Source organism: Sparus aurata, chromosome 16 (genome assembly GCF_900880675.1).
Source record: "Sparus aurata chromosome 16, fSpaAur1.1, whole genome shotgun sequence".
NCBI lineage: Eukaryota > Metazoa > Chordata > Actinopteri > Spariformes > Sparidae > Sparus > Sparus aurata.
Window position 1 is genome coordinate 25,011,661 of NC_044202.1, and position 23,825 is coordinate 25,035,485.

At 40.0% G+C, this 23,825-nt stretch overlaps 1 protein-coding gene across 2 annotated transcripts in view; it reads left to right on the forward strand.

The window, feature by feature from the left end:
• rock2a (rho-associated, coiled-coil containing protein kinase 2a) overlaps positions 1–23,825 on the forward strand; it is a 36,037-nt gene that overhangs the window by 1,281 nt on the left and 10,931 nt on the right. For both annotated transcript variants that reach the window (XR_003987143.1, XM_030443888.1), the window contains exons 2-15: positions 15,615–15,696; positions 15,808–15,908; positions 16,683–16,820; positions 17,129–17,389; positions 17,944–18,088; positions 18,182–18,320; positions 18,594–18,685; positions 18,890–19,049; positions 19,158–19,212; positions 20,762–20,850; positions 20,971–21,019; positions 21,459–21,594; positions 22,243–22,334; positions 22,570–22,816. Coding sequence is in view for 1 of the 2 variants with exons in the window: in XM_030443888.1 (XP_030299748.1) it covers positions 15,615–15,696; positions 15,808–15,908; positions 16,683–16,820; positions 17,129–17,389; positions 17,944–18,088; positions 18,182–18,320; positions 18,594–18,685; positions 18,890–19,049; positions 19,158–19,212; positions 20,762–20,850; positions 20,971–21,019; positions 21,459–21,594; positions 22,243–22,334; positions 22,570–22,816 (1,786 nt within the window). In the remaining variant the exon portion in view is untranslated. The remainder of the gene's footprint in view (positions 1–15,614; positions 15,697–15,807; positions 15,909–16,682; positions 16,821–17,128; positions 17,390–17,943; positions 18,089–18,181; positions 18,321–18,593; positions 18,686–18,889; positions 19,050–19,157; positions 19,213–20,761; positions 20,851–20,970; positions 21,020–21,458; positions 21,595–22,242; positions 22,335–22,569; positions 22,817–23,825) is intronic.

A 23,825-nucleotide genomic window follows, 5' to 3' on the forward strand; every position in this document is an offset into this window, starting at 1 on the left:
TTTGGGGCTCTGTGAAGCATGTCTACAGATTAGGATTAAGTAGTTGAGAATGTCCCTATCCGTTTGTTTATGGAGACCATTATTTCCAGCTGAAACTCCCTCCTGTGTGACATTTGGTCCCACCACACCAGGATAGTCCCACCACCAACTATATTTATATACCTAGGACCATCTGAGGAAAATGTTGTCCACCCAGTAAAAAACTTTCTGCCTTGTTGTTTTTTTTTTTTTTTTAATTCAACTTTTAATTGAGACAATACTCACAAACCTTAAAATAGATGTATTTATAAATTCAGTTTGGTTCAAAGGGGCTTTACTGGCATGGGAAACAGACCACACTTGTCATTGCCAACGCAAGAGTGAAATAAAGTCAACAAAAAAAGAACATAAACAGAATAACTTTTCCGTGTAATATGAATATACAGATAAGTGAAACAGGTATAATAGAATATACATTATGTAGACTTGCTGTTAAACAAAAAAAAGTATGATGCCAGTATGATACAACCGAAGCTACAGCTTTATTCCCAGTAAAATAAGAACTGTTTAATCATCCAAAAAACAGAACTACAGGACACGCTATCTTTGGCTTGATTAGCTGATAAGATGGAAAACTGCTGAATCATAATTCATTTTAATATGTATGTGATAGCATGTAGAACAATACCCTAGAGCAGTCTCCATCTAAACATTGACCTGAAAACCATGTATTCCAGAAAGCCATACTTTTGCATACAGCAAGTGCGTCATAGTGATTCCAAATTAAGATGTTCGTCCTGCTTTCCCACATACATTTCTGTGAAGCGAGCTAATGCCTTTCCAGCACGGTTTCCTCTGAGGTGAAGTTGTCAGAATTAGTGAGATTTTCACAGATTTTTAAGTTGGTAATCAGAAAAATCTCACGTCTTTCTCCTTTTTTTTTTACACTTATATGTTTGAACTTCCTTAATTTATACAGGCCTTTATGTATTATGATTCAGAATATAAAACCTTTTTTTGACCATCATACGTTTGATTAGTCTGATCTAGTTGGATCACCAGGCTGTGGATGAAGCAGTATTGTTAAGATTACGCAAAGTCAAAATAGGGTGTCTGTATTTAATATTCCCTCTACTGATACAATCTGAAGCCACCGTTCATTATGTCAGATACTGAGAGGGAAGAAATTTGAGCTGTCTTTTACATAATAAAAATACATTATTCTGCAAAGAGTTGTTACTTTTCAGTGGAGACTAATCTGAACAAGCGGTATATTGTACATCTTGACAGATCCTTTTGGCAAGTCTTAAAGTTGCATAAGGCAGTGGAAAAATCCTCCCGTTATACCAGTGTATATTGTGCCATCAGGCTGAAATGGGAAAGAACGTCTGAGGGCACTTTAGATTAACACTGTTTTCCTTAAATAGATTCTGGTATCTGTTATGGATATTCCTCCCCAGGAACTAACACATCTGAACTTGAGGGATAAGCACTTGGACACAAACTGTCACCTTTTAACTGTAAGTCAGAGGTTGCACTGTGTCACAGTTCCTACTTCAGCTGTAACGTTACATCCGTCGTAGAGGTGGTGTTTAAATTTCTGGGCCCCCTAACTGGACCTGACAGAGGACAAACACACTGTCGGGTCTATCTTAAAAAGCATCACCTCACCCCTTTTAATGGGCCCCATCTAGCTCGGGGCCCCCTGTACATTCCCTTCACTACGCCCCCCCTCCACTCCACACTACTTGAGGCACTCCCGGTCTATTCCCTCTTCTCTTAAAACATTAGGCAGAATACTTGCTTGAACACCGGTGGTGTTTACATCCTGCACGCGAGCTGGAGAGATAGAGGTGTTGAGTGTTGGAGACAAAAGTTGAGTGGGAAGCATGCGTAGGAGAGAACAGGCTGCAGTTTTCCATTTTTAGCAGCCTTGGTGGTGTCGATGGGATCAAGAAGTTTTGCTGCTCAGGGGGGATTCAAATGTGCACGCACGCACAAACATCTGAGGGCTCAGATTTGTCCTTTTTTGCAGGTGGAATAAAAACATGCATACTTTAAGTGCCTTAATAATTGCTCACAGGCTCATATTCGGTAAACGGTGAATCACAAGGCCCCGGCTATTGTAGCATAGCAACAGCATTATAAAACACCAGAAGAAGCTGCTTTGTTGACTATTATTTAGTCTCCTACATAACAGGACTTGAGGGGGCTGATTACCCTGAGGATACGGAGAGCTGACAGGGAGGAATCTGCAGCATCTGTCAAGTAAACTCAATGACCTTCCTGTAAAGAAAGCTGACCATTTGGCTGCAAGCTGGGATGGACAGTGTTGTACTCTGACAGTATTAGTAGGAGAAAGAGATTCCTCCGTTAATAATGAAATGATGATGCGCAATATTGAGCTTGATATTTTCAACTCTGCTCTAAAGCACTCCATAAATGCTAGGACTGGGTGACAAAATCAAATGCCACATATTTTTGATCAGGTATCTTGATATTGATATCACAACAATAATGTATCGATCAATCAATCTTTATTTATATAGCGCCAACTCACAACAAAGGTCATCTCATGACACTTGCCAAATTGAGCAGGTCTAAACCATACTCCTTGATTAATTTAATGTAAGGATTACTTTTGTCACCAAATATCAACAAAGTGATTTTTGATAAATCATCATCAGTGATGTGGAGGTAATGACAAAGGTTGATGGTCAGCTGTCAGACAATTTAAGGGCAGTCGGTGAGCGTCTGTGGTTCTAGTTATATGGTGTGTCCTACCCCATTAATGCTAGTTGGCCTTTGTTGGCAGCTTTTTGATGACTGAGCATGTTGTATCAGCAGTGGAGGCCGTTGGCAAGAGAAATCACTGTGATTGGCTGTGAGGCTAAGGAAATATGTGTGCAAGAAAGAAACTGGGAGAAAAAAGGGAAAGCCCTTTGAGCGTGTTGCTGTAGTTGGTGTCTGTGATTTCCCTCATTTAGTGTGTTATCTTCTTATTTTTGCCTCTGCAACTTCACCAGTGACATGTGCTACTAGAGTGGTATCAAAAAATGCTGCTTTGTCAAAACAATGGTTGGTAAATTTGCAGTCCCAGGTATTCTGGTTTCCTTGTTTGAATAACAAATACAGACTACCACTACCTGGTGATATGGAGACTTACTCCCTTACACAGGCTCAGAACATTATGAGCTAGTAGGCTCTCAGCTGTGGTCTTTGCGTAGTGTTCAAGTGCAGATTTTTGGTCGAGAAGCAGGAGACAGGTTGTGTATGGGTCATTTGTGGATAAAGGCAAGTATTAGAACAAGTAGAACAGTCTGGTAAGTTAAGAACATTACATCACTTTACTGTGATGCAGTGTTAAAGCCAGGAAAAGACAACACTTGTGCCATAGCAGGATATAACGACATCCAAAAGAGGATATACTGTACAGTCTCATAGCATCACAACAATATTATATTGTTATGTTGACCAGCCCTTCCTGCTTCTAAAAGGGACAACATAGCTTACAAAAAATCTTACAAATGGTGCTTTAATGATGCTGTGCACTCTGGTTGTATAAACTCTATAACTATAACTACTATATAAATAACTATACCGCCTCTATCAGCGTTCAATCGAATTTAAACCTGACGTCTCAGAAACCTTCCCCCAGTGCAAACTGCAGTGATCATTATTTGGCGGCACATTTTTGCTTACTGACTGAAGTACTGGACTTAACTTGGCAGCTCCCAGCACAGGGAGCAATTGTTGAGGGCAAGCAAAAAGAGAGGGCATTTTTCAAGATAAAGAAAAATATGGACACTTGATTGCAAGTCGCATAAGTTGCCTTTCTGCCGTCCTAAAGGAAATGACCTCACTGAGTAAATAGTTGGCAGCTATATATGGGGCTCAAAGTCCCTGCGAATGACTGCACTTTCCCCTTTCACTTCTCAGCCTTATCTCTTTTTCTCTGGCTCTGCTTCTCTCTCAGCCTGCAGCTCGGCCCCTCCTCTCGGGCTCGTTAAACACACTGCAGGTATTTTAACTGTAGCTCCAGCCCAAAGCCTTTTGATTGAGCTGCAGACCTGGTACAGCCAGATAACTTAATGCATGGCACTTAAGAGTGAACGATATGAGATGTGGAGAGCTAAGAGTTGGTCTGATGTCTTCCAGATCATCTATTGTCGGCGTTCACTGGCTGTCTCTTTTCTTTTCATTCAGTATTGACTGTTTTCTTACTCAGCATTAGGTGGCAAAGCCATTTGATAAGTACGTGCTATCTCCCACCCAATGTTTATCACTCTTCTCAGGCAGCATCTCTTGTAGACCCCTTTTCAAAATCTTTTTTCCTTTCCATTCCTCTTATCTTACTGGTCCTCAGGGGAGGTGGGGGGTTACCCCTGTGCGTCGTGTTCTCTGTCTTTGCCCTGACATCCAATGTGAGTGTCCGCTTCGTCTCTCGAGTGCAGTTGAGTTGTTCTCAGCCAAGCAGCAGTAGCAGTCCCAGCTTCAATGTGCTAGCTGGATAGAAACACTGCCTTATAAGGCACTGGGGACGGTGGCCCCAGCCAATTTTTTTTTGCTGCAAAACAAGCCAGTCTCTCTGCTCCACACCTCCTCTGGTGAGACGCTCAGGCCTCTCTCCGAAGTCTTTTTTTGGTTTTAGCTCCAGTCCAGTGAAGAAGACCCTGCGACTTGCGGGTGTGCAAGCCCTCAACTACCTTAAAATGTCACACTTCACTTCAGCTATGTATCATCTGGTCCACTTTAGCAGTCAGAACTAACAGATTTTATCAATGTTCTCCCTGTTTGCTAAAGCCATAGATGGCCCATTTGTAGGGGCTTGCCAAAATATCGATACTACGATATATCGCGATATTTTGTCTTGAGGTACGTTATCGATACACTGGTGCCAAATATCGATATTAAAAAATAAAAAAAAAAATATATATATATATATATATATATATATATATATTTTTTTTTTTTTTTTGGCCCACCACCACCACCCCTCTTCGAAGGACAGCTTTATCTTTATTCAAACATAGGTATACAACCAAATAAAATTTAAAAAATGGTTTAAGTAGCTCTGAAACCCACACATATAGATATTTAATGATAGTTGTAGTCAGTTTGTGTGTGTTAAGAAGAGACACTGTGCAATATACTCTTTGTTTACTTGGCTGTCATTCATGTGAAATTGATTGACAATGTTTTGTCATTCCTGTGAAATGGATTCAGTGCAGTCAATAAATTCTGAATTTCTTCAGTGACACAGATATCGTGATGTATCGTGGATGAAATTTCTTGCAATATATCGATTATCGCAGAATCGCTGTATCGTGATATTATCGTTATCGTGGGCAAAATATCGTGATAGTATCGTATCGCGAGGTACCTGGTGATACCCAGCCCTACCCATTTGGGGTTTTGCTAAATATCTATGATGATTTTTTTTTGTATAGGCAATATTTTTAACCACAAGTATCCCAGTTTCACTTACTTATGTTGTATTTGGACAAAGCCCGACAGTTAGATAAGGAACTTGTTGCCACCTTATGTCAGAACAATGAATATGTAGCTACACCCAACACTGGTTAGCTTAGCTTAGCTTAGCATAAATACTGGAAACAGGGGGATACAGCAACCAGGCTCTGTCTTAAGGTAGCAAAATGCACATACAAGCACCTATAAAACTCACTAATGAACATCTTATGTCTTATTTGTTGAAATGATACAAAACACAGAAGTGCGATTACATTATATGTAAATACTTTGTGTCAATGTGACACAAGACTTGAGGGATTTACTGCACCTGGCAAGAAATAGTCCAATGCATCCTCTCCCATCGTCTTGCATAGCCTTGCATAGCCTCACATACAGTATCTCCACAGCATTGCGTCAGGGCTGGAGAAATGTCTGGCTGCACCCTGAATCATTCTGGTTGAGGGAAAACACTCTGGCTTGTTTGGAGTTCTTTTAACCAATCACAATAATCTTGGTTGGATCTAAACCTCTGGGGGAACTTGTTTTGAGTCCCTACATTAAAGTGGCTTCAAATAAAAACATTATATCTGCTAGCTTGTTTAGGTTCGTATCATTAGCGTCCAGCTATTTATCGTTTCCACATACGTATGTGACTGGTGTTTGAGGTCCATAAATGCATGGATAATGCCTAGTGTCCAGTGCAAGGAAATGCACTTTCCTTATGGATGGATAGAAAATCTGTTCAGCAGTGGGTAAGAGGCTAATTCTGTCTGGTTTTCTCCACCCCGTCATGTGGAACATAAGGTTGGAAGTGGTTTTATGGGATGCTATGGATAGCATATTGCCCAAGGTCTTGCATTTTTATCTAAGTACATTAGGATTTGGATTTGTGACCCTTAATTGGTTTCTGAACATCTCTGCTTTCCCATGCTCAACTGGCCACACTTAAGTGATTGTTGTTGATTTCTCAGCTGCTGTGATACATCAGGGAGCTGTATACTGTATACTACTTCCTGGCAGGTGCATTATATGAAAATTATTGAAGAGCTAATGTCTGGGGAACAAACATTTGCAGTGATTGCTAACTCTTGAGTTTAGCTATTTTGCTTTAAAAGGTAAAAGGATTCCCCCCGACTGCTGTAAAACATTCATTACAAACTGAGCAAAAATCAAAGTCCAGTACACACACACACACACACACACACACACACACACACACACGTACACACACGTACACATACATAAATATACACATACCTCCCAGCACTGTGATTACACATTATATAATACCTTGGACAAATGGAACAAGACATGAGCTGGTCCAAGATCCACCTTACAGGGATGTAAGAAGGAATGTGAAATATGAGGAAGAACTTAATCTCCAGAAATTAATGGATACTCTGTGTTGCCAGAAAACACTAAAATATAGCTGCCCATCTGGTTGGGTGAACAACTGCTCATCCATTCTCTTAATATGACATTTAGACTAAAAGCAAAATTGGAATAGGATGCTTCGATGTGTTCACAGTGGTATACGTGGTTCTCATGCGAAAGGAACTGTATACACCCTAAGATTTGTCGTAATCTGGTGGATCTGCTTGTCTAGACATAAAGACTGTGGCTGAGATAATATAGCTGTGCATTCACTCTTCAAGAACAATGCAGCGTGGTTTAATTTAAATCATTTAAACTTGTGAACAAAAACTTTTGTCTTGGCTTAGGCAACAGTCCTCAGTCACTAATCTCTGTGGGTAATTTTTTGAAGATTTGACTTTTGATGAACTTTCCACAGTGATCAGAGTCACAGGCATTTGAACAATGGCCAAATGCACAAATCACATTGCTGATCCTGCTGTAGATTCTTCACCCTGATCTGTGAGTGTGAAAGAGTATGATACCTGAGTCTTTGGTTTATTTTTAGTTTAAAATGAGGGTGTGAGTGTGCAGCACAGAAGAGAACAGGAGTCTCCCACGCATAAACCATCCATCTGGCCTCAGCGATATCATTCCATCACAACCTGCTGGTTGAAACACAGCCTCCTACAGACAAACACGCACTCTGACGCACACACATACATATGCATGCACAGGCTGTGGTACTCATGGACACACATTTGTGTTCATTTTCACAAGCAGGTTATTCACTTGATCTTGGCAACACACAAGCTGCATTGTGTGCAACCAGCAGCAACGGTCGAAAAGTACAACAAAAACAGCTATGGATTGTCAGTGAGTTCATACAGCTTTCATTTCCTTTAACAAACCTAAACAAGCGTGTTTATATATGTGTGGCGATGTTTTAGTGTTGAGGCTGGCAGTTATAATTGAAGTGGTTTGTTCCAATAGAGAATATTTATATCCAAACTGAACCATGTTCATGCAAAAGGGTTGAAACTGAAACCCCATTTGAAACTCAGCGTAATGATGTCATTCAAGCATTACTGGCTCTTTATTGCAAGTTGGCCCAGTATATCTAGACAGTGGCAAGGAACTTTTTCCATTAGCAACTTGCTTGATCTATGTTTGATGCACAGATGAGGTTATGTTAGGAGTTACAAGAACAGGTAAAGTAAACACACTTAAACATAAGTAAATAACACAGTAATGACCTTATCGATTGTCTCATAGATTACTCCCTTAGTCTATGGAAGAGAAATTTTATAAAATTTATTTTAAATCGTCTAAGTCCTTTTTCTAGCAAAAATGTCAAACATTTGCTGCGTCAAGCTTCTTAGGTGTAAGAATTGACTACTTTTCATATGTCATTTATCATAGTAAATAAAAAGTCTTTCAGTTTTGGTTGGACAAAAGAATCAAACTGAAAACATCACTTTGGGCTCTGGGCAATTGTGATGAGCATTTTTCACAACGTTTTGGAATGTTATAGTCTAAATTATTGGTTGATTTATCATGAAAATAATTGTTAGTTGTAGCACTTGATGGTTAGTTGTGGCTATTTTTTGACAATTTATAGACCATACAATTAAGAAAGTAGTCAGTGGATTATTCAAGTTCAAGAGTCAAGGAAAAAGAAAAGGTAAATATTTTTTCCTTTCATAGATTCTCCCTTGAGGGATTTTTAAGTGGCTGGAAGGGGTCCATCCAGTATTTTACAGGACAAAAACAAATATTGTTTAGTTCCTGACTACTTGGGAACAAGTAAAAGCACATGTATATTTGCAGCCATGATTAACTGTTTATCATGTAAAAAGACAAATGTTGATTTCGTCTTCTGAAGTGGAAAATTATGCAAATCTAGACAGCTGAGTTTAAGGTTAAAATATAACAGGACATTATGTACATGCAGTCTTATCTTTGCTACATATTTTTCCTGGCACACTCCTCACTGTACTTTATGATAATGCACGAGTGCCAAAAATGCACAGGGCACAGGAGCATGGGACAGAAATCTGTCAAAAACAAGATTAAGACATACCCTTGTTATTCCCTGCGGGGACATTAGCTGTGCTATTTGTGAGCCTCTGCAGGATTCCTGCCGTTGTGTCTTTCTTGGAGAGTTTACGGGCCCTGCCTGGCACAGTCCCCCTCACTCTGCCCAGCCCACCGTTTATCCCCACAACTATTTTTAAAACGGCTGGAATTCAATCAAAACATTAACTTTCTGCTCAATCCTTTTAAAGTCCAGAGCAGCGCTGCCTGTTTTCTGTTCCACATGCCTACTGATGAGAGGGGTATGAGGGGAGGAAGAGGGGTTTTTCAGGGGGAAATAAATGCACACGAAGCGGGGAGAGTTTGTGACGTGAAAGGCTTTGAAACGCTGGGTTATTCCTCTCTGTGGCTAGCTCCTTTCAGGTTAACATCATCACATTCCTGACTGGTGGATCCACAGGGCTTTTTATAGGGTGATAAAGAGTGGAAGCAGGGATCAGAGATTGACAGCTCCGTAATTTCAACATCAGTTTGGGTAAATAAAATAGAAAAGAATAGACTGCAGAAACAGAGCACTTATAAAACTCCTGCCTGCTGTTTCTCTGTAGCATTGACTGGTTTCAACTCTTTGTATTTTGTCAGGAGTTGCTTAGCAACCAGCCATAATCCACTGGCTGGAGTACAGTATAGCGGAGATAGAATGCTGAAGTGCTATCTAATAGATACATAACAACTCATACTGATAAGCTTACCTGAACAAATACTGCTATCAGCTCAGTGTAAGTTGTACAGGGAAGTGTCCTGTATATCAGGCTCAGGTATTACACCTGACATCATGGTTTGTAATTATTTAGATCCATTGTTACTAAAAGACCCTGCTCCCTTTGATGTAAGTGAAGCATTAGTGTGGACGAGGAAGGGAGGATGGCTGGTTGTCTGGAGCAGGTCCAGTTATGTCAGATGTATTCAAATTTAAATTGTCGATCCAGCTTCACACTTCCCCAGACACTTGTCAGTTATTTAATATTTATAAATAGCTGCTTCGACTAAGTAGCCGAGAAATGTCCTCCAGAGTCTTGTTGGCATGTTTTACAGTAATGCTAATGAAATCAAATTAGAAGAGCTGTGTGCAGCCATTTCTCTTGTCTAACTCCAATGCACTGAATATCTTCTTATGTATGACCCACAAGGCCTCTGCAAATCATAATTTCTTTACATGTCAGCAAATGTGGTCAGCAAAGATATTTTGAAGGAGAATGTCACCCATTTTCACAAGCCACGCAGAGGCCAGGCTCACACCTCTTGAGGTGCTATTTCCCTTTGTATGTCTTCATCCAAGTAAGTCAAGCAGTGTTAAAACTCCAGTATGTTATTTGTGCCACTCAGGGGTCTCTCAATCAAAACACAAACAAAACACAAGACGGACTGTAAGTGGTGTGGAATTATGGGAGTTGTTGTCTTCTATGTTAGTTAACCTCCATTGTTGATGAAAATCTATGTGACTCAGAAAAGTTAAAGGGCAGAGTCATGTTTTAAAGTTTCTGTTCTTGTAATGTTTAGTCTCATTTGCAAACGTGCCTCGTCACTCTGACTCCGTCCTGGATGTTAAAGCAACAGGCGCCCAAATGAGACACACCATTACCTTAAATAATATTAAGATTTCTCTGGGTTTAAACATGGTTGGAAACATTTAGGGTGATGTAAGTGCACAACGCAACACAATAGAGATCTATGTGCAGAAATGTCACATATCATATCTTCAAAGTGCTGTTTGATTTGCCAAAGAACGAAAACAATCATGTGTCATAGATCCACCAAAATTATTTCGCTGGTTCACTGCAGAGCCATCACCAGGGCAACATGTGTTTATTTACTTCTCCTTCCTCCACACTTGATTCATCTTGTTTAATGGAGAGATGTGGACACGACAGAGAAAGGAATAATAATAATGTCACTAAGCTTGCAGATAGGGAATGTTTGCTACATGCCTGTAGCGAATCCAAGCATTGCAACAGAGTGTTTACTTTGTATTTCTCGTGGCAACTGTCGACGAACAACTTTTGTCATCTTTTTCATGTCCAAAGTAGGAAATCTGTGAAAGGGAATCTCCTCTGCCTTAGACTCTTTCTGCTTTAGTTCAGCTCACCAGCTTCCTCCACATGCCAGGCTGCTTTTAGGTTTTTTTTTTTGGGTTGGTGACACCTCCAGCCTTACAGTGTGACAATATGAACATGAATAATTACTCATTGATCTGTGTGATGCACGTTGACCCTTCTCTCAAAAAAACACTGAAGACTTCTGAACTATTTAGTGACATTGTTTCCATTCGTTACATTGGGCCGAAAGGTGTACAGCTCGGTACATAAACTCCATGTGGGACCGTCTGAGCTGTGTCCAGTTGTTTGTCAGTTCAGTCAAGAGAACGTGTTGTGGTGTTTTATGGTTCACTTGTTTGCCTCTGAGAAAGCAGCTTCGACATGCAGATGGTTGGGAAAGTTTTCTTTTTTAGAGATTGCTATTTGCCAAACTAACAACACTTGATTTTCTCCGGCATCTAATAGATTTCTGCCTGCAACCTCAGGCCGCTGAATGTTTTTAAATGATACCAGCAATAAACAAGCATTACCTCTTTTAAAAGCATAGACCCACATGAAAATTGAATGTTTAGAGTTTGAATTTTAAACAGCATCTGAAACTAAATTCATGATTCATTTAAGGCCTGGAGCATTATGAAAATGATCTCTGAGCTTCATCATGGCAGCTTGATGCACAGTGACTGTGTACCATCCCGTCCCTAACAGATGTACCCTTGGCATCACACACTGTGACTAAATGGAAGTGAGAAAGAAGATGCTGTACATAGTCTGCAGTTATTAGGAGATACAAGTATTAAGTTAAAGAAGGTTCTTTGTCACCTAGGTCAGCAGCACCTAGAAGTGTAGAGCTGTAGAGACTACTTAACACCCAGTCTGTCTTCTTCCTTGTTACTAACTGAAAATGTGGTTTGGAAAGGAAGTGGTGATAATTATGACACAAAGTGAATTCATGATAAAGCTTTGAAGAATATAACAAAATATATCACCTGTGATTAGAGCAGATATTTGTCTTGTTTGCCCTGTAGCGTGACAGAACCACATTTGTCACAAATTATGTAGCTATCACAGCAGCTTCATCATTTAAAAGTAAGCTCAGTGAAACATAAAGGCATAGACCTGCAGTGTGTCTCTTCATAAATCAGTAATGTTCAGGAAATGACGGGGCGTTGATTTCACCTGTGGTATATCGAACGTTGCAAGTGTTGCAAATGTTTTTGCGAGTAAATTTTTCCAGGGAGTAAAAAATGCTTTTCTCCAGCAGCCAAATGGATAGTAAATGTACAAACTTCCCCGGAAGCTCTGTAGATTATCATGTCTTTTTTTGGTCTGCCGGTGAGTGAAGCACATCTACCAACCTCTTGCACATTTTACCATTACCGGATGGTGGCAGGTGCTAATTTAAGCTCTGTGTGAATGAACACATACAAGATGCAATGCAGTGGATGCATTGTACGCATGGTCAGAACTGTAGCTGGCATGCATGTGTAATTCTTTTTTTTTGGGGGGGGGGTTGCAGAGGAGCAGCAGTAGCAGAGAATGCTGCCTCAGAGGAAATGACTTGCACACAGGGACTGGCTTCATGACACAGTGAAATTATCTGCCAGCCCTGGGGTGGGGTGGATCATTTCCTGTATTGCCGTGCTTGTGGGGAGATCCTCGTGCGTGTCTACGTGCACACGCACCCGGCAACCCCTCTCCACCCCTGCCGTGTGTATTTTTTTCCCTTAAATAGTAGTTTTGTGTGAGGTCAGTCCTTTAATGGGGAAGTGAAGTTGATATGATGAAACGGAGTGTGCAACTCGCTGTAGACTGACTTCAGCCGAGCGCAGAGCGATGGAGAGAGCAGGAGGAGAGACAGATAAGACGGAGGGGAGCAGAAGAAAGGTGCAAAAGGAACAGTGAAGGAGAAATGATTACAAAAGGAAGTGAGCGAAACATGAAACAGATTGTGCCATCCTGTCTAGCGCTGTTATGAGGGGAGAATGAGAGGAGAGAGGCAAAAGACAAGTTAGAAAGAACCCAGTCTAGACCACTGGGTCAGAGTAGGGTTCCTGTGTTCTCTGCTGGCTTGGTCCAGTGTTTCAAACAGCTCCTCATTGACCGTCTAGGAATGTGCAGCTGACATGAGTTGATAGATGACTTCCTTATTGTTACACACTGTAACGATTAGGGGTTTGTTTCAGTCTGTCGTTTGCTTATTTAATGGTTTTCCTACATCGCCCTGGGTCAAACTGTTGCTGTTATGATTGAGTGCTACAAAGAGTCATCTTGTGTTCAGTTTACTGAACGTGCTGTTGCAGTACTGTGGTACAATTCCCAGCCTCTGTTCCTGTTCAGGCTGCTGCGAGACACACTGTACACATAGTGGAGTATAAAACCACATGTAGCACCACCTAAAAGCCCTGAAACTAACACAATGTTGAAACCTTTGTCAGACAAGCCTAAATCTATCAGTGAATAACTCTGTTGGTTAGATGAGAAGAACAGAGTTTAAAAAGAAATGCAAAGCTTTCAACCTCCAAATAATTGATACAACATATTAAAAATGAATTTATCTTCATATCTCATTTTATTTTTTAGTCCTTTATTCTAACCTTTTTTCTATCCCTGTGTGTGTGTGTGTGTGTGGGTGTGTGTGTGAGACATCACATCAGTGGAGGGTTAATGTGAAAACATTTTTTGGCTTCACACACTTAGCACCTAGCTATCTTCAAGTGAACAGATTATGTGTAAACAAACATGTTTTCCATTAAAACGACCCTTTGCCTGGCAGTTTTTACCTTCATAAAGTTATGCATGACAGTCACTATGACTGCAAATATGAATCATTATTTTGTCTGTGCAGTGGAATCTTGAGTCATTGATGTGTTGACTGATGATATCAGCTGTCATGTTCTTTCCTGTTGGCTTGTCCACAAGAAGCAACTTTTCAGAAATATGTTGAAATCGCCAAACTACCACTGGTGTGATGAATGCAGTTCTTTACCATTTACTTCACACTTTGCAGAAGTGACTTCAACTCTCTGAAGCAATTTTCTCACATGAGCCTCTGGATGATTTATGGAGCATCAAGATTATATATTGCCTGGAGTTGTCTTGATGATAGAAACACCATAAACCCGTCTTGCTCTATCCTGACGTAGGCTCAGTTGGACACCCCACAGACTTTGTAGAAGGTAGCTGGCAGGGGAAAAAATGTAATGTCCTGCTGAACTGATTCAGACATTTGCATTTTCACATACAGCTCCTCTGGGTAACGTATTGACCAGTTCAGGATTACAATGCATGTGTGTAAGGAACTCTTTCAAATGGTCACACAAACACTGTGTTCATCATTTGTCAGAAGAATAAATGTCATTAATAGAATCATGTGGGCTGCTGCTGATGGAGAAATTAGTCATTTCTTACTATCTTACTCTGTCTCTCTCTCAATTTTCATTGCATGTAGTTGCTGTTTATGTATCCAGTCCATCAGGTTGAACGCTGCTGAATGAAACGCTCGGGCGAAGCTGTTAGTTTTCATTCGGTCTTGCTGTGTAGTGATGTGTGACTGTTTTTGTTCTGTGTGGTGGTGAGAAAATATACAGAAAATAAACTCTCCTTTGAAATGCAGTCAGTGGTCAGTCATGTCCAGCTCTCCTCTGCCTTTATTTGGTAGAAGAGTTTGCCGGTTCGTTTTGCTCAATGTTTTGTAAATTAGACACTGGAACCAATTCCTTTATTAAAAAACATTTGCAGTGGTATAGTTCTCTCAGCAGAGAAACGTGTCCTCTAAAGTTTGTTCACAATATGCTAAATCTTTAATACATTATGTCCAGATTGAATATGATTATTATAATAGATATTTTGAAACTCAGGCTGTGACTGTTCACAGAAGCCTCATGGTCCCATTCTTGTATGGAAATGAATGCTGGTAAGTGGACAAGACAGTTCTCAGTTCGTCATTGATTAGTCATGTTTTTTTTGCCGCACAATGATTTTCACTATGATGTTATCTCTTATGATCAACAGCACAGACTCTTCTACGTAATTTGTTACATCTTGTGCCTTTAACACATCAGTTACTAACTTTGTGAACTTGAAAAAAGTGACTTTTGATGTCTGTCAAATGCTGTGTATTTGTACACAATCTGAACTCATCTTATTCTCTTGGCGCTGCACTACATAGTTTCATGCTGCATGCGATGTTAAGATGGATTCATGGGAACATACGGAGTCCTCGTTTCTACTGTTAATTCTCATACGTCCCTGATAGAGATTCCACACATTCTGCTCATTTACCTATGTCATATACTGTATTTGTTCTGAACAGGCAATTGAAGAAAATATTACTGCCTTATCATTGTATATTTGTTTGTTTGATCTTGACATATAGATAACTGTAGCATCACTATGACTTCATTACACCTTCCCTCAAAACAGGTGGTGCTTGAAATACATTATTGCTCCATTTCAATTTCATTATATATACTACGACTTTACTGTAATCTGACAATAGAAAGATCTTCCCTTCCCTTCAAGTCATATTATTTTTAGATCATGGAGATTAGCACCGTCTTTCAAGGTTTAAATGAGATGCCCCAGAGTCAGCTGATACGAAGCTGTCAAGTGGCACTTTGTTCCATGTTTTTTTGCTTATAATGATTGTTTATTGATCATTTTTTTCTTCCTGTTCAGGACTCCATCAACGCCCTGGTCTTAGACTTGGACTACCCTGCACTACGCAAGAACAAAAACATCGAAACCTTCCTTAACAGATGTAAGTTTTTATATGAGAGAGGACATTGGCCTTTGTTCAAAGCTGAGGTTTATTGTTTTTGTCAAGTCTGACCATCATTGATTTTTATTTTTTTACTGTCTTTATATTCAGATGAGAAAGTCATTGGACAGACTCGAGATCTCCAGATGAAGTCGGAAGACTTTGACAGAGTTAAAGTCATTGGTCGAGGGGCATTTGGTGAAGTCCAACTGGTGAGAACTGGCTTTAATTTTCGTCACTAATTTTTTGTCACTATGAGGATTCTGTTTCAGGTTGTGTTTGAATCTTTTGGTTTTCTGGAAGACTACACAAAGAGAGTTTGTACAAAGTTAGTTTTAGTTATTTTTGAAGGTTAGGAATATGCTTGAATTGGAAAAAGATCCTTGAAAAATTCTCTTTTTTTAATGTTTTTTTTAATACATATTCTGTTGTTTCATCCACATAATAGCTCATGTAAACCAAATCCTTTTAATATGTTTAATGGTTCCTTGAAATTCACAAGACTTAAATAATCATGATCAGAATCAAAGTTAATATGATCAGTTGGTCAACTCTTAAAACAAGGTGACAGTACACATTTATTGATGTGGAATGGTGTAAACTGATATTTTATTTTATTATATTTTTGCTATTGCATTTATTGTAACAGTTTAGATGTTATGATGGAGGCATTAAGAGTGTGGGAGTTGTAGGGATGAGTATGAACTCCACATATAAATGTATTGTTATTATAACACTAAATAAATTATGCACTGTTATTCCCCCCCCCCCCCCCCCCTTCATAATGTCTATGTGAATATTCATACAAACTCCAGTTTTACTGTGAATTCTGCACTCGAATGTACTTTTAATATGCAGCATTGGATTTAAAAGATGACATGATCTGTTGTAATGGAACGACATACGTTGTAGTGCAGTCAGTGATTTGATGTCACTTGTTTGTGTAGTTTGCAGTTTCACTCAGTGACTTTTTCAACTCCATTCAGGTGCGGCATAAAGCGTCTCAAAAGGTCTACGCCATGAAGCTGCTGAGCAAGTTTGAGATGATCAAGCGCTCAGACTCGGCTTTCTTCTGGGAAGAGAGGGACATCATGGCCTTTGCTAACAGTCCCTGGGTCGTGCAGGTATGACATTTAACAGCTCAGCTTCAGTGACTTGTTCTGGTGCCTCTACAGTTACACACTTAAAGATTAAAAGATAAAAGTTAAAAGATAGCAAATAGGATATTATGGCTGGGAGACTGTGTGAAGTGTCTTGTTGTTGATACTTATAATGCATTACGAATCATCCTTTATATTCATTTTTGAATTGTTCAAATAACTCAACGCTATTCAACACAAATAAATTCAGCAATGGCAAATAGATTGTTGCTAACTGTCCTCTCTAGTGGCCAATAATAGCTATAATGAGAGCTTGTGCCTGTGTTGTTCAGTTGTGCTGTGCCTTCCAAGATGAGCACTACCTCTACATGGTGATGGAGTACATGCCAGGAGGTGACCTGGTCAACCTCACCAGCACCTATGACGTGCCGGAGAAATGGGCAAAGTTCTACACCGCGGAGGTGGTGATGGCTCTGGATGCCATTCACTCCATGGGCTTCATCCATCGGGACGTCAAGCCTGACAACATGCTGCTTGACAGACTCGGACACCTCAAGCTGGCAGACTTTGGCACATGCATGAAGATGGATTCTGTGAGTCACCGAAACCTCAGTTTGTCAGCAAGCTGTGTTTCTGAAAAAACTGTTAATTTCTTACAGCTTGTTTCTTGTACTGCACAATTAGAAAGCCGTGTTTTTCTTTACTTCCTTATTTTTTTTTTAAACAAGCTGAATAAAATGGAATCCTTTTTTTCTTCTTATAAGAAGAAAATTCTATTGCTAATACTGTAAAGTCTGAGCTGATTATTGTCGAAGCAGACTGTAATAAATGAATTCTGGTCAGCTTGTTGTAGCTACGTAATGTGTATGAGGACATCTTTATGTTTAGGCATGGGTAACGGTAGAAGACTTGGAGCTTTTATTTGACTTAAGAACTTAAATCAGTCTTCTAGCAGCCAGTTGTAGGTTGAGATTTGGCAGTGGAGGATAACAGTCAGGGAACAAGTATTGGTTCCTGCAGACATGGCTAATGAAATGCTATGTTTAGAATCATTTTCTATGGTCTTACAAGGAGGCAAAAAACATGATCTTCGACTATAATGTCAAGAAATACTTAGAAGATTTTGATTCCTGGAATTGTGTTGCAGACTGGCATGGTGCACTGTGATACAGCTGTTGGGACCCCAGACTACATCTCTCCCGAGGTGCTGAAATCCCAGGGAGGAGATGGGTTTTATGGAAGAGAGTGTGACTGGTGGTCTGTTGGGGTCTTCATCTTCGAGATGCTTGTTGGTCAGTGAACATTTTGAGTCTTGTACTGTATAAAGCATATTGGATATATCTCAGTTCAGTTTATGATAGTTTCCCTGCTATACTTGCTGTTAGGTGACACGCCGTTTTACGCCGACTCTCTGGTGGGAACCTACAGTAAGATCATGGACCATAAAAACTCCCTCAACTTCCCGGATGATGTGGAGATCTCCAAAGATGCCAAGAATATCATCTGCGCCTTCCTGACTGACAGGTAGAAAGAGTTATGGTCTTGTACGGCAGTATTCAGATGTAACATAACATGAGCTGCACACAGCTCACATACTGTATGTTTACAACTGGCTGTTTGTCTTTAAAGTCTTTAAAGTTTACTCTGGTTTTAATGAACTCCTAATTACTTTAAGAAGAGAATATTTCCGATAGGTCATGTTTGCCTGTGGCTGCTGAAACTGCTGAACTGCTGAACTGAGCACAAAGGGTAAATTAGGTCATTGCTCTCCAACTCATTCGCTCTCTTTGTTTTGAGGGAGGTGCGATTGGGCAGGAATGGTGTGGAGGAAATTAAGCGACACCCTTTCTTCAAGAACGACCAGTGGACGTTTGATACCATCAGAGACAGTTAGTATCAGTGCAATAAAACTATGCTTTTTGTGTGGCTCAAACACTTGACATAATTCTTGTGGAACAGCTGCTGTGTGTGTGTGTGTGTGTCAAGATCAAATAATTTATTAGACTGAAACGCAAAGTTTATTTACTCAGCGCTTACTTTTTTGTTTTCTCCAGCAATTCACACTTTTTTCTTTCTTTCTCTCTCTTCCTCAGCTGTTGCCCCTGTCGTCCCCGAGCTCAGCAGTGACATAGACACCAGCAATTTTGATGAGATTGAAGAAGACAAAGGCGACGTAGAAACTTTCCCCACGCCTAAGGCCTTTGTTGGAAATCAGTTGCCCTTTGTTGGATTCACTTACTTCAAAGAAGACCAGTAAGCCATCTGTTTAGGAACCTCAACACTTCTACGTGCATAAAAGACTCAGATTAGTCTTGGCTGTGATCTCGACTTTGTGTTGACTTTGCTCGTTTCCTTCTTCAGGTTACTGAATGCTTCCAACAATATCTCGGTGACTCATGAGAATTCAAAAGGAGAGGTTGGTGCTTTCACTTGCGCACACACACACACACACACACACGCACGCACAGCTGCCAGGTGCACTTTGAGCACCTTCACTAACTACAGCCGTCCAAAACTTCTCAGGAAATAAATAAGCCAGGTGTCAGTTTACATGCCCACACAGAACAAGCCTGTTGACATTGCGATCAGTCCAGCTTCATGCTCTAAGACGTTCAGGATTATGATGGAAATGACTCAGAAAAGGATTTATGTATCTGATCCCATGATTTATTTGTACTTTGTTAGAATTTCAGTGTTCTTAGTCACACAGAGAGACTTAAGCAGCTTTCAGTCTTAAGTGGCTGAGCTAAAAGCTAATCTCTCATTGATTCAGTCTGAACTGAACAGTCTACGACTTTGGAGAAAGACAACAAAGACCCAGGTTTCATTTAAGTTGACATCCCCTGTTGATCCACCATCACTGCAAAACTGACTTTAATTCCCAAAGTTTTCAGCTCTGCAAGAGTTGGCAACGTGTGAGCGCAAAACAGGAGTATTATATTCATTTTCAGGGCTAATTGTTTCTTCCGTAACGTCCAGAAACATTTAATCATCAGAAATTTAAAGAGCTTAGCCTCCATGTTCAAGTCAACACTTACAGCTACTATAATCAAGATTTTTTTAATTACCTAAAACAAATGCTGTTTTATTTATGGTGCAAGAAAAAATGTATCCAAGCGACGTTTTTATCTGTAATTGATTGTGGTGATATTTTAAACATTTGGATACTAAAGTTATCACTCAAGCTATCTCCTTGTTTTGTTCTCAACTGAATCTTTGGTGAAGTCCTTTAAACTTTTTGCACCTTAACCCATGTGTGAGCTAGAGAATCACCGTAAACTAGATTATTTGATATATATGGAAGATAATAAAAGTAGGATTAAGGACTATTTGACCACTGAGTGTACTTTTCTTGTTATTGAGCACTGGTAAATGTTTGATGTAATTTTGTCTTGTTTTTAATCTCTTGGTCTTTTACCGCTGCTGTCTTGGCCAGGACTCCCTTTTAAAGGAGATTTTAACCTCAATAGGATTATTGCTCGTAAAATAAAGGTGAAATCAAGATAATGCAAAATTAACCAATGGTTAAAATGTCTGATTATTTATTAAAGCTTTGCTCTTAGTGAGAACCCCACAGAGAATGTTAAGTAACATTTTTAATAATGAATGGTAAATTATAAAGGTTTATAATGTTTACAGATGAATTACACATTATTTATAAACCATTTACAAAGTGTTATAAACATCAGTCGCAACTTAACAATCAACAATCGCTTAATAAATGGTTTGTTAACAGTGAAATAACTATTAGCTAAAGTTTAATTACCTATACATTTACCATTTATTAATGATGGTTATTATACAATGTTACCAAAAGGGTCAGTTATGTTATGTGCTTCATTGCATAACACGCAGTCAAGTCACAGGAAAGAGGGATGACATGCAGTAAAGGTTGCAAGAAGTTTTTGAACTTTTGTACTTAAGTCAACAGGATTTGTGATTGGTTGGTTGTTTTCTGTCAACAGGCGGCAGCGCTGCAGAAGAAACTGCGCCACCTGGAGGTGCAGCTAAATAACGAGAAGCAGATTAAAGATGATATAGAGCACAAATGCAGGTACAACAGCCGTAGAAACATAACTTCTTCGTAGAGGCTTCTCGTCATGTTGCACCACCTGAGCAAATTAACCATCACTGTCAAAACTCTTGTAAATGTTGACCTGTTTTCTTTCTGCAGGGCTGCCACTAACCGTCTAGACAAAATCTCCAAAGAACTCGAGGAAGAGGTAGGCTAATCATGCTGAGACAGCAGTGAACATTTGAATCCACAGCACAGACACCTGTTGGTGTTGGAGATCACTTGCATATTTTTGGCTCTGTCCTACTTTTAATATTTGCTGGTGCAATGACCCAGTTTCTTCTCTGGGATCGTATAAGTTCCCCCTTTTCTCACATTTTCCTAAAAACTGTATTTGAATCAGTCTAAAGATTTCTCACTAACCCTTGTTTCGCTTGAATGCCAATGTGTCATATCCAGTGAGGTGCAGCTGCAGCGCTCTTTGAATTCTAATCGCCACATTAAAATGTATATTGGGATTGGATTTGTGTTGAGCCCCGATTGGATTCTCATGAACCACTTCCTACAAAGTGAGTTATGGAATCAGAGCACTGTGAAACCAGCCCTATAGGACGTGTTGAACAAAGTATTTAATGATTGATTTTAAGGTGAGCGGCAGGAAGAATCTGGAGTCGACACTGAGACAGCTGGAGAGGGAGAAAGCCCTGCTGCAGCACAAGAGCCTGGAGAGCCACCGAAAGGCAGAGAGTGAGGCGGACAGGAAGCGTTGCCTGGAGAATGAAGGTGACATAAGACGGCCAGTTGATCACCCACTTATTCAAGATCTATGAATTATATATATGTATGACTTCATGATCCTGCTGCCCAATAACATGATTTTTACTTTACTTTCAAATTGAGACATTGATAAACAAAGTTCAAGAGTGGCAGCTGTGTTTTGATAAGACATTTTTCAAAGACCAAAGACCAAGTGAACGCATGCAGTGGCAGACTTTTCTTTCGAGTGCACAGGATACTAGCTCTTTTTAATTCAGTCGATATTGGAATCCATTGAGGTGTGACCTTCAGGCTTGCATTGTGTTCAAATCGACTAATTAAGGTTTTGATTTAAAGTAGAAAAGTTGGTACAAGTTTACAGACTGATATAATGTGGGTGATACTGCCATCAACTGGTCAAGTACACTTCTTAAACTGTGTGGAAAACATGTTCAGTCAGAGGAACATACATCTGTTGGCTTACAATAAACTTTGCGGATATTGTATAATTTGTATAATGGTACCCATTGCTGTTGTTTTGTCACTCAATAGTGAAGGATTAATACTTGAGTATAGTTGTTATATAGCATACATAACAAGCTTGAACAACTATTTTGTCGTTCTGAAGAATTTGACATTTACTGACATTGGTCTTTGTTCTTCTGTGTTTTGCAGTCAACGGCCTTCGAGACCAGCTGGATGACATGAAGAGAAGAAACCAGAACTCACACATTTCCAACGAGAAGAACATTCATCTGCAGAAACAGGCCAGTCACCGAGTGTTATGTTTTGTCTGTTGGCAGTTAAAGTTGATGTGTAAAAAGTCAGCTGATATTGTAAAAATACATAAATTAAAAAAAGGTAAGTAAAAGCAGTGTTCAGTGTGCACTGTTTTCCATGGAAAAACGTACAAACAAATGGAAACATTGTATGTTAATAGCAATAGCCTAGATAAAACTGCTGACTGAACTTTAAACATTTTCGTCATTTTGTCTCAATCAGCTGGAAGAAGCCAACACGTTGCTGCGGGCTGAGTCTGAAGCGGCGACACGTCTCCGTAAAACCCAGACGGAGAGCAGCAAGCAGCTGCAGCAGCTGGAGGCCAACGTGCGTGAGCTGCAGGATAAATGCTGCCTGTTGGAGCGCAGCAAGCTGAGCCTCGAGAAGGAATGCATCAGCCTGCAGGCCGCACTGGAGACAGAGAGGAGGGAGCACAGCCAGGGCTCCGAGACCATCAGTGACCTGATGGGTGGGTGACACGCACACACACACACACACACACACACACACACACACACACACACACACATACACATGCCCAGCATTTAAAACAGGATCTGGAAAGACTTCTAGTTTATAAACAACGGTCATTTATGTGCATCAGTAAGGGCAGCAGAAAGGCGCCTCATCATATTTAGTCTGGTTTAAAGATAAGATCTGATACTTTAGTATGATTTTTGTGGCAATCTATTTATTTTTGAAAATGTAGTGCAGAGTGGTCAGCATGACTGTTGTGAGAGGAATGCAATATAGCATGTGATATCCTACTGTAAGGATTTGCTGATGGTTACCTGTATTTTTGTGCAGTGGAAATTCTATTACCGGCAGAAAATGTGGCATCTCAGCCACATTCTGTCTGCCCAGCAGCTTACAGGGCAGATTTATGAGGGCAGCTAGGTGGGCAAGAGCGATGTGCCGCACAAATACAGAGGGCACATAAGAGGCTTTTCTTGCCTTAATAAGGAGTTTGCTCTGCAGAATCCATTCAGCAAACAACATTTTCACTATCTGTGTTTGTGTGTGTAGTATTTGAATTTCTTTGTGAAGAAAAGCTTTTATCGAAACAAGTTTGTCTGGAGGTGCTTTACAGAGCCGCAAGGGCCACAATACAAACAAGAAAAATACATTGGATATTTAGAGATATAAAGCTTAAGCCCCCTTTGTCACACTGATTTAACAAATGTGAGTGTAGAGAGTACAAAATGAAAAAAATGAAATTCTCTCATTCCTGTATAGTAAAACAACAGCCAGTTGCTCCATTGTCAGCTGGTCGGGGTATAACAGTAGCAGACTGTGATTGTATTGTACAGCACATATTTGTCCAAATGAATGAGGGAGTATGTCATCATCAAGGGTAATAATTTGACCTTTATCTGATTAAGACAGCACACAGGCTTTTTAAACTGTCATGTAAAGGCTCTTATCTGATTGGCTTAATTGAGGTGAGGTCACACGGCTCCGTTATCACACCTAGGGAT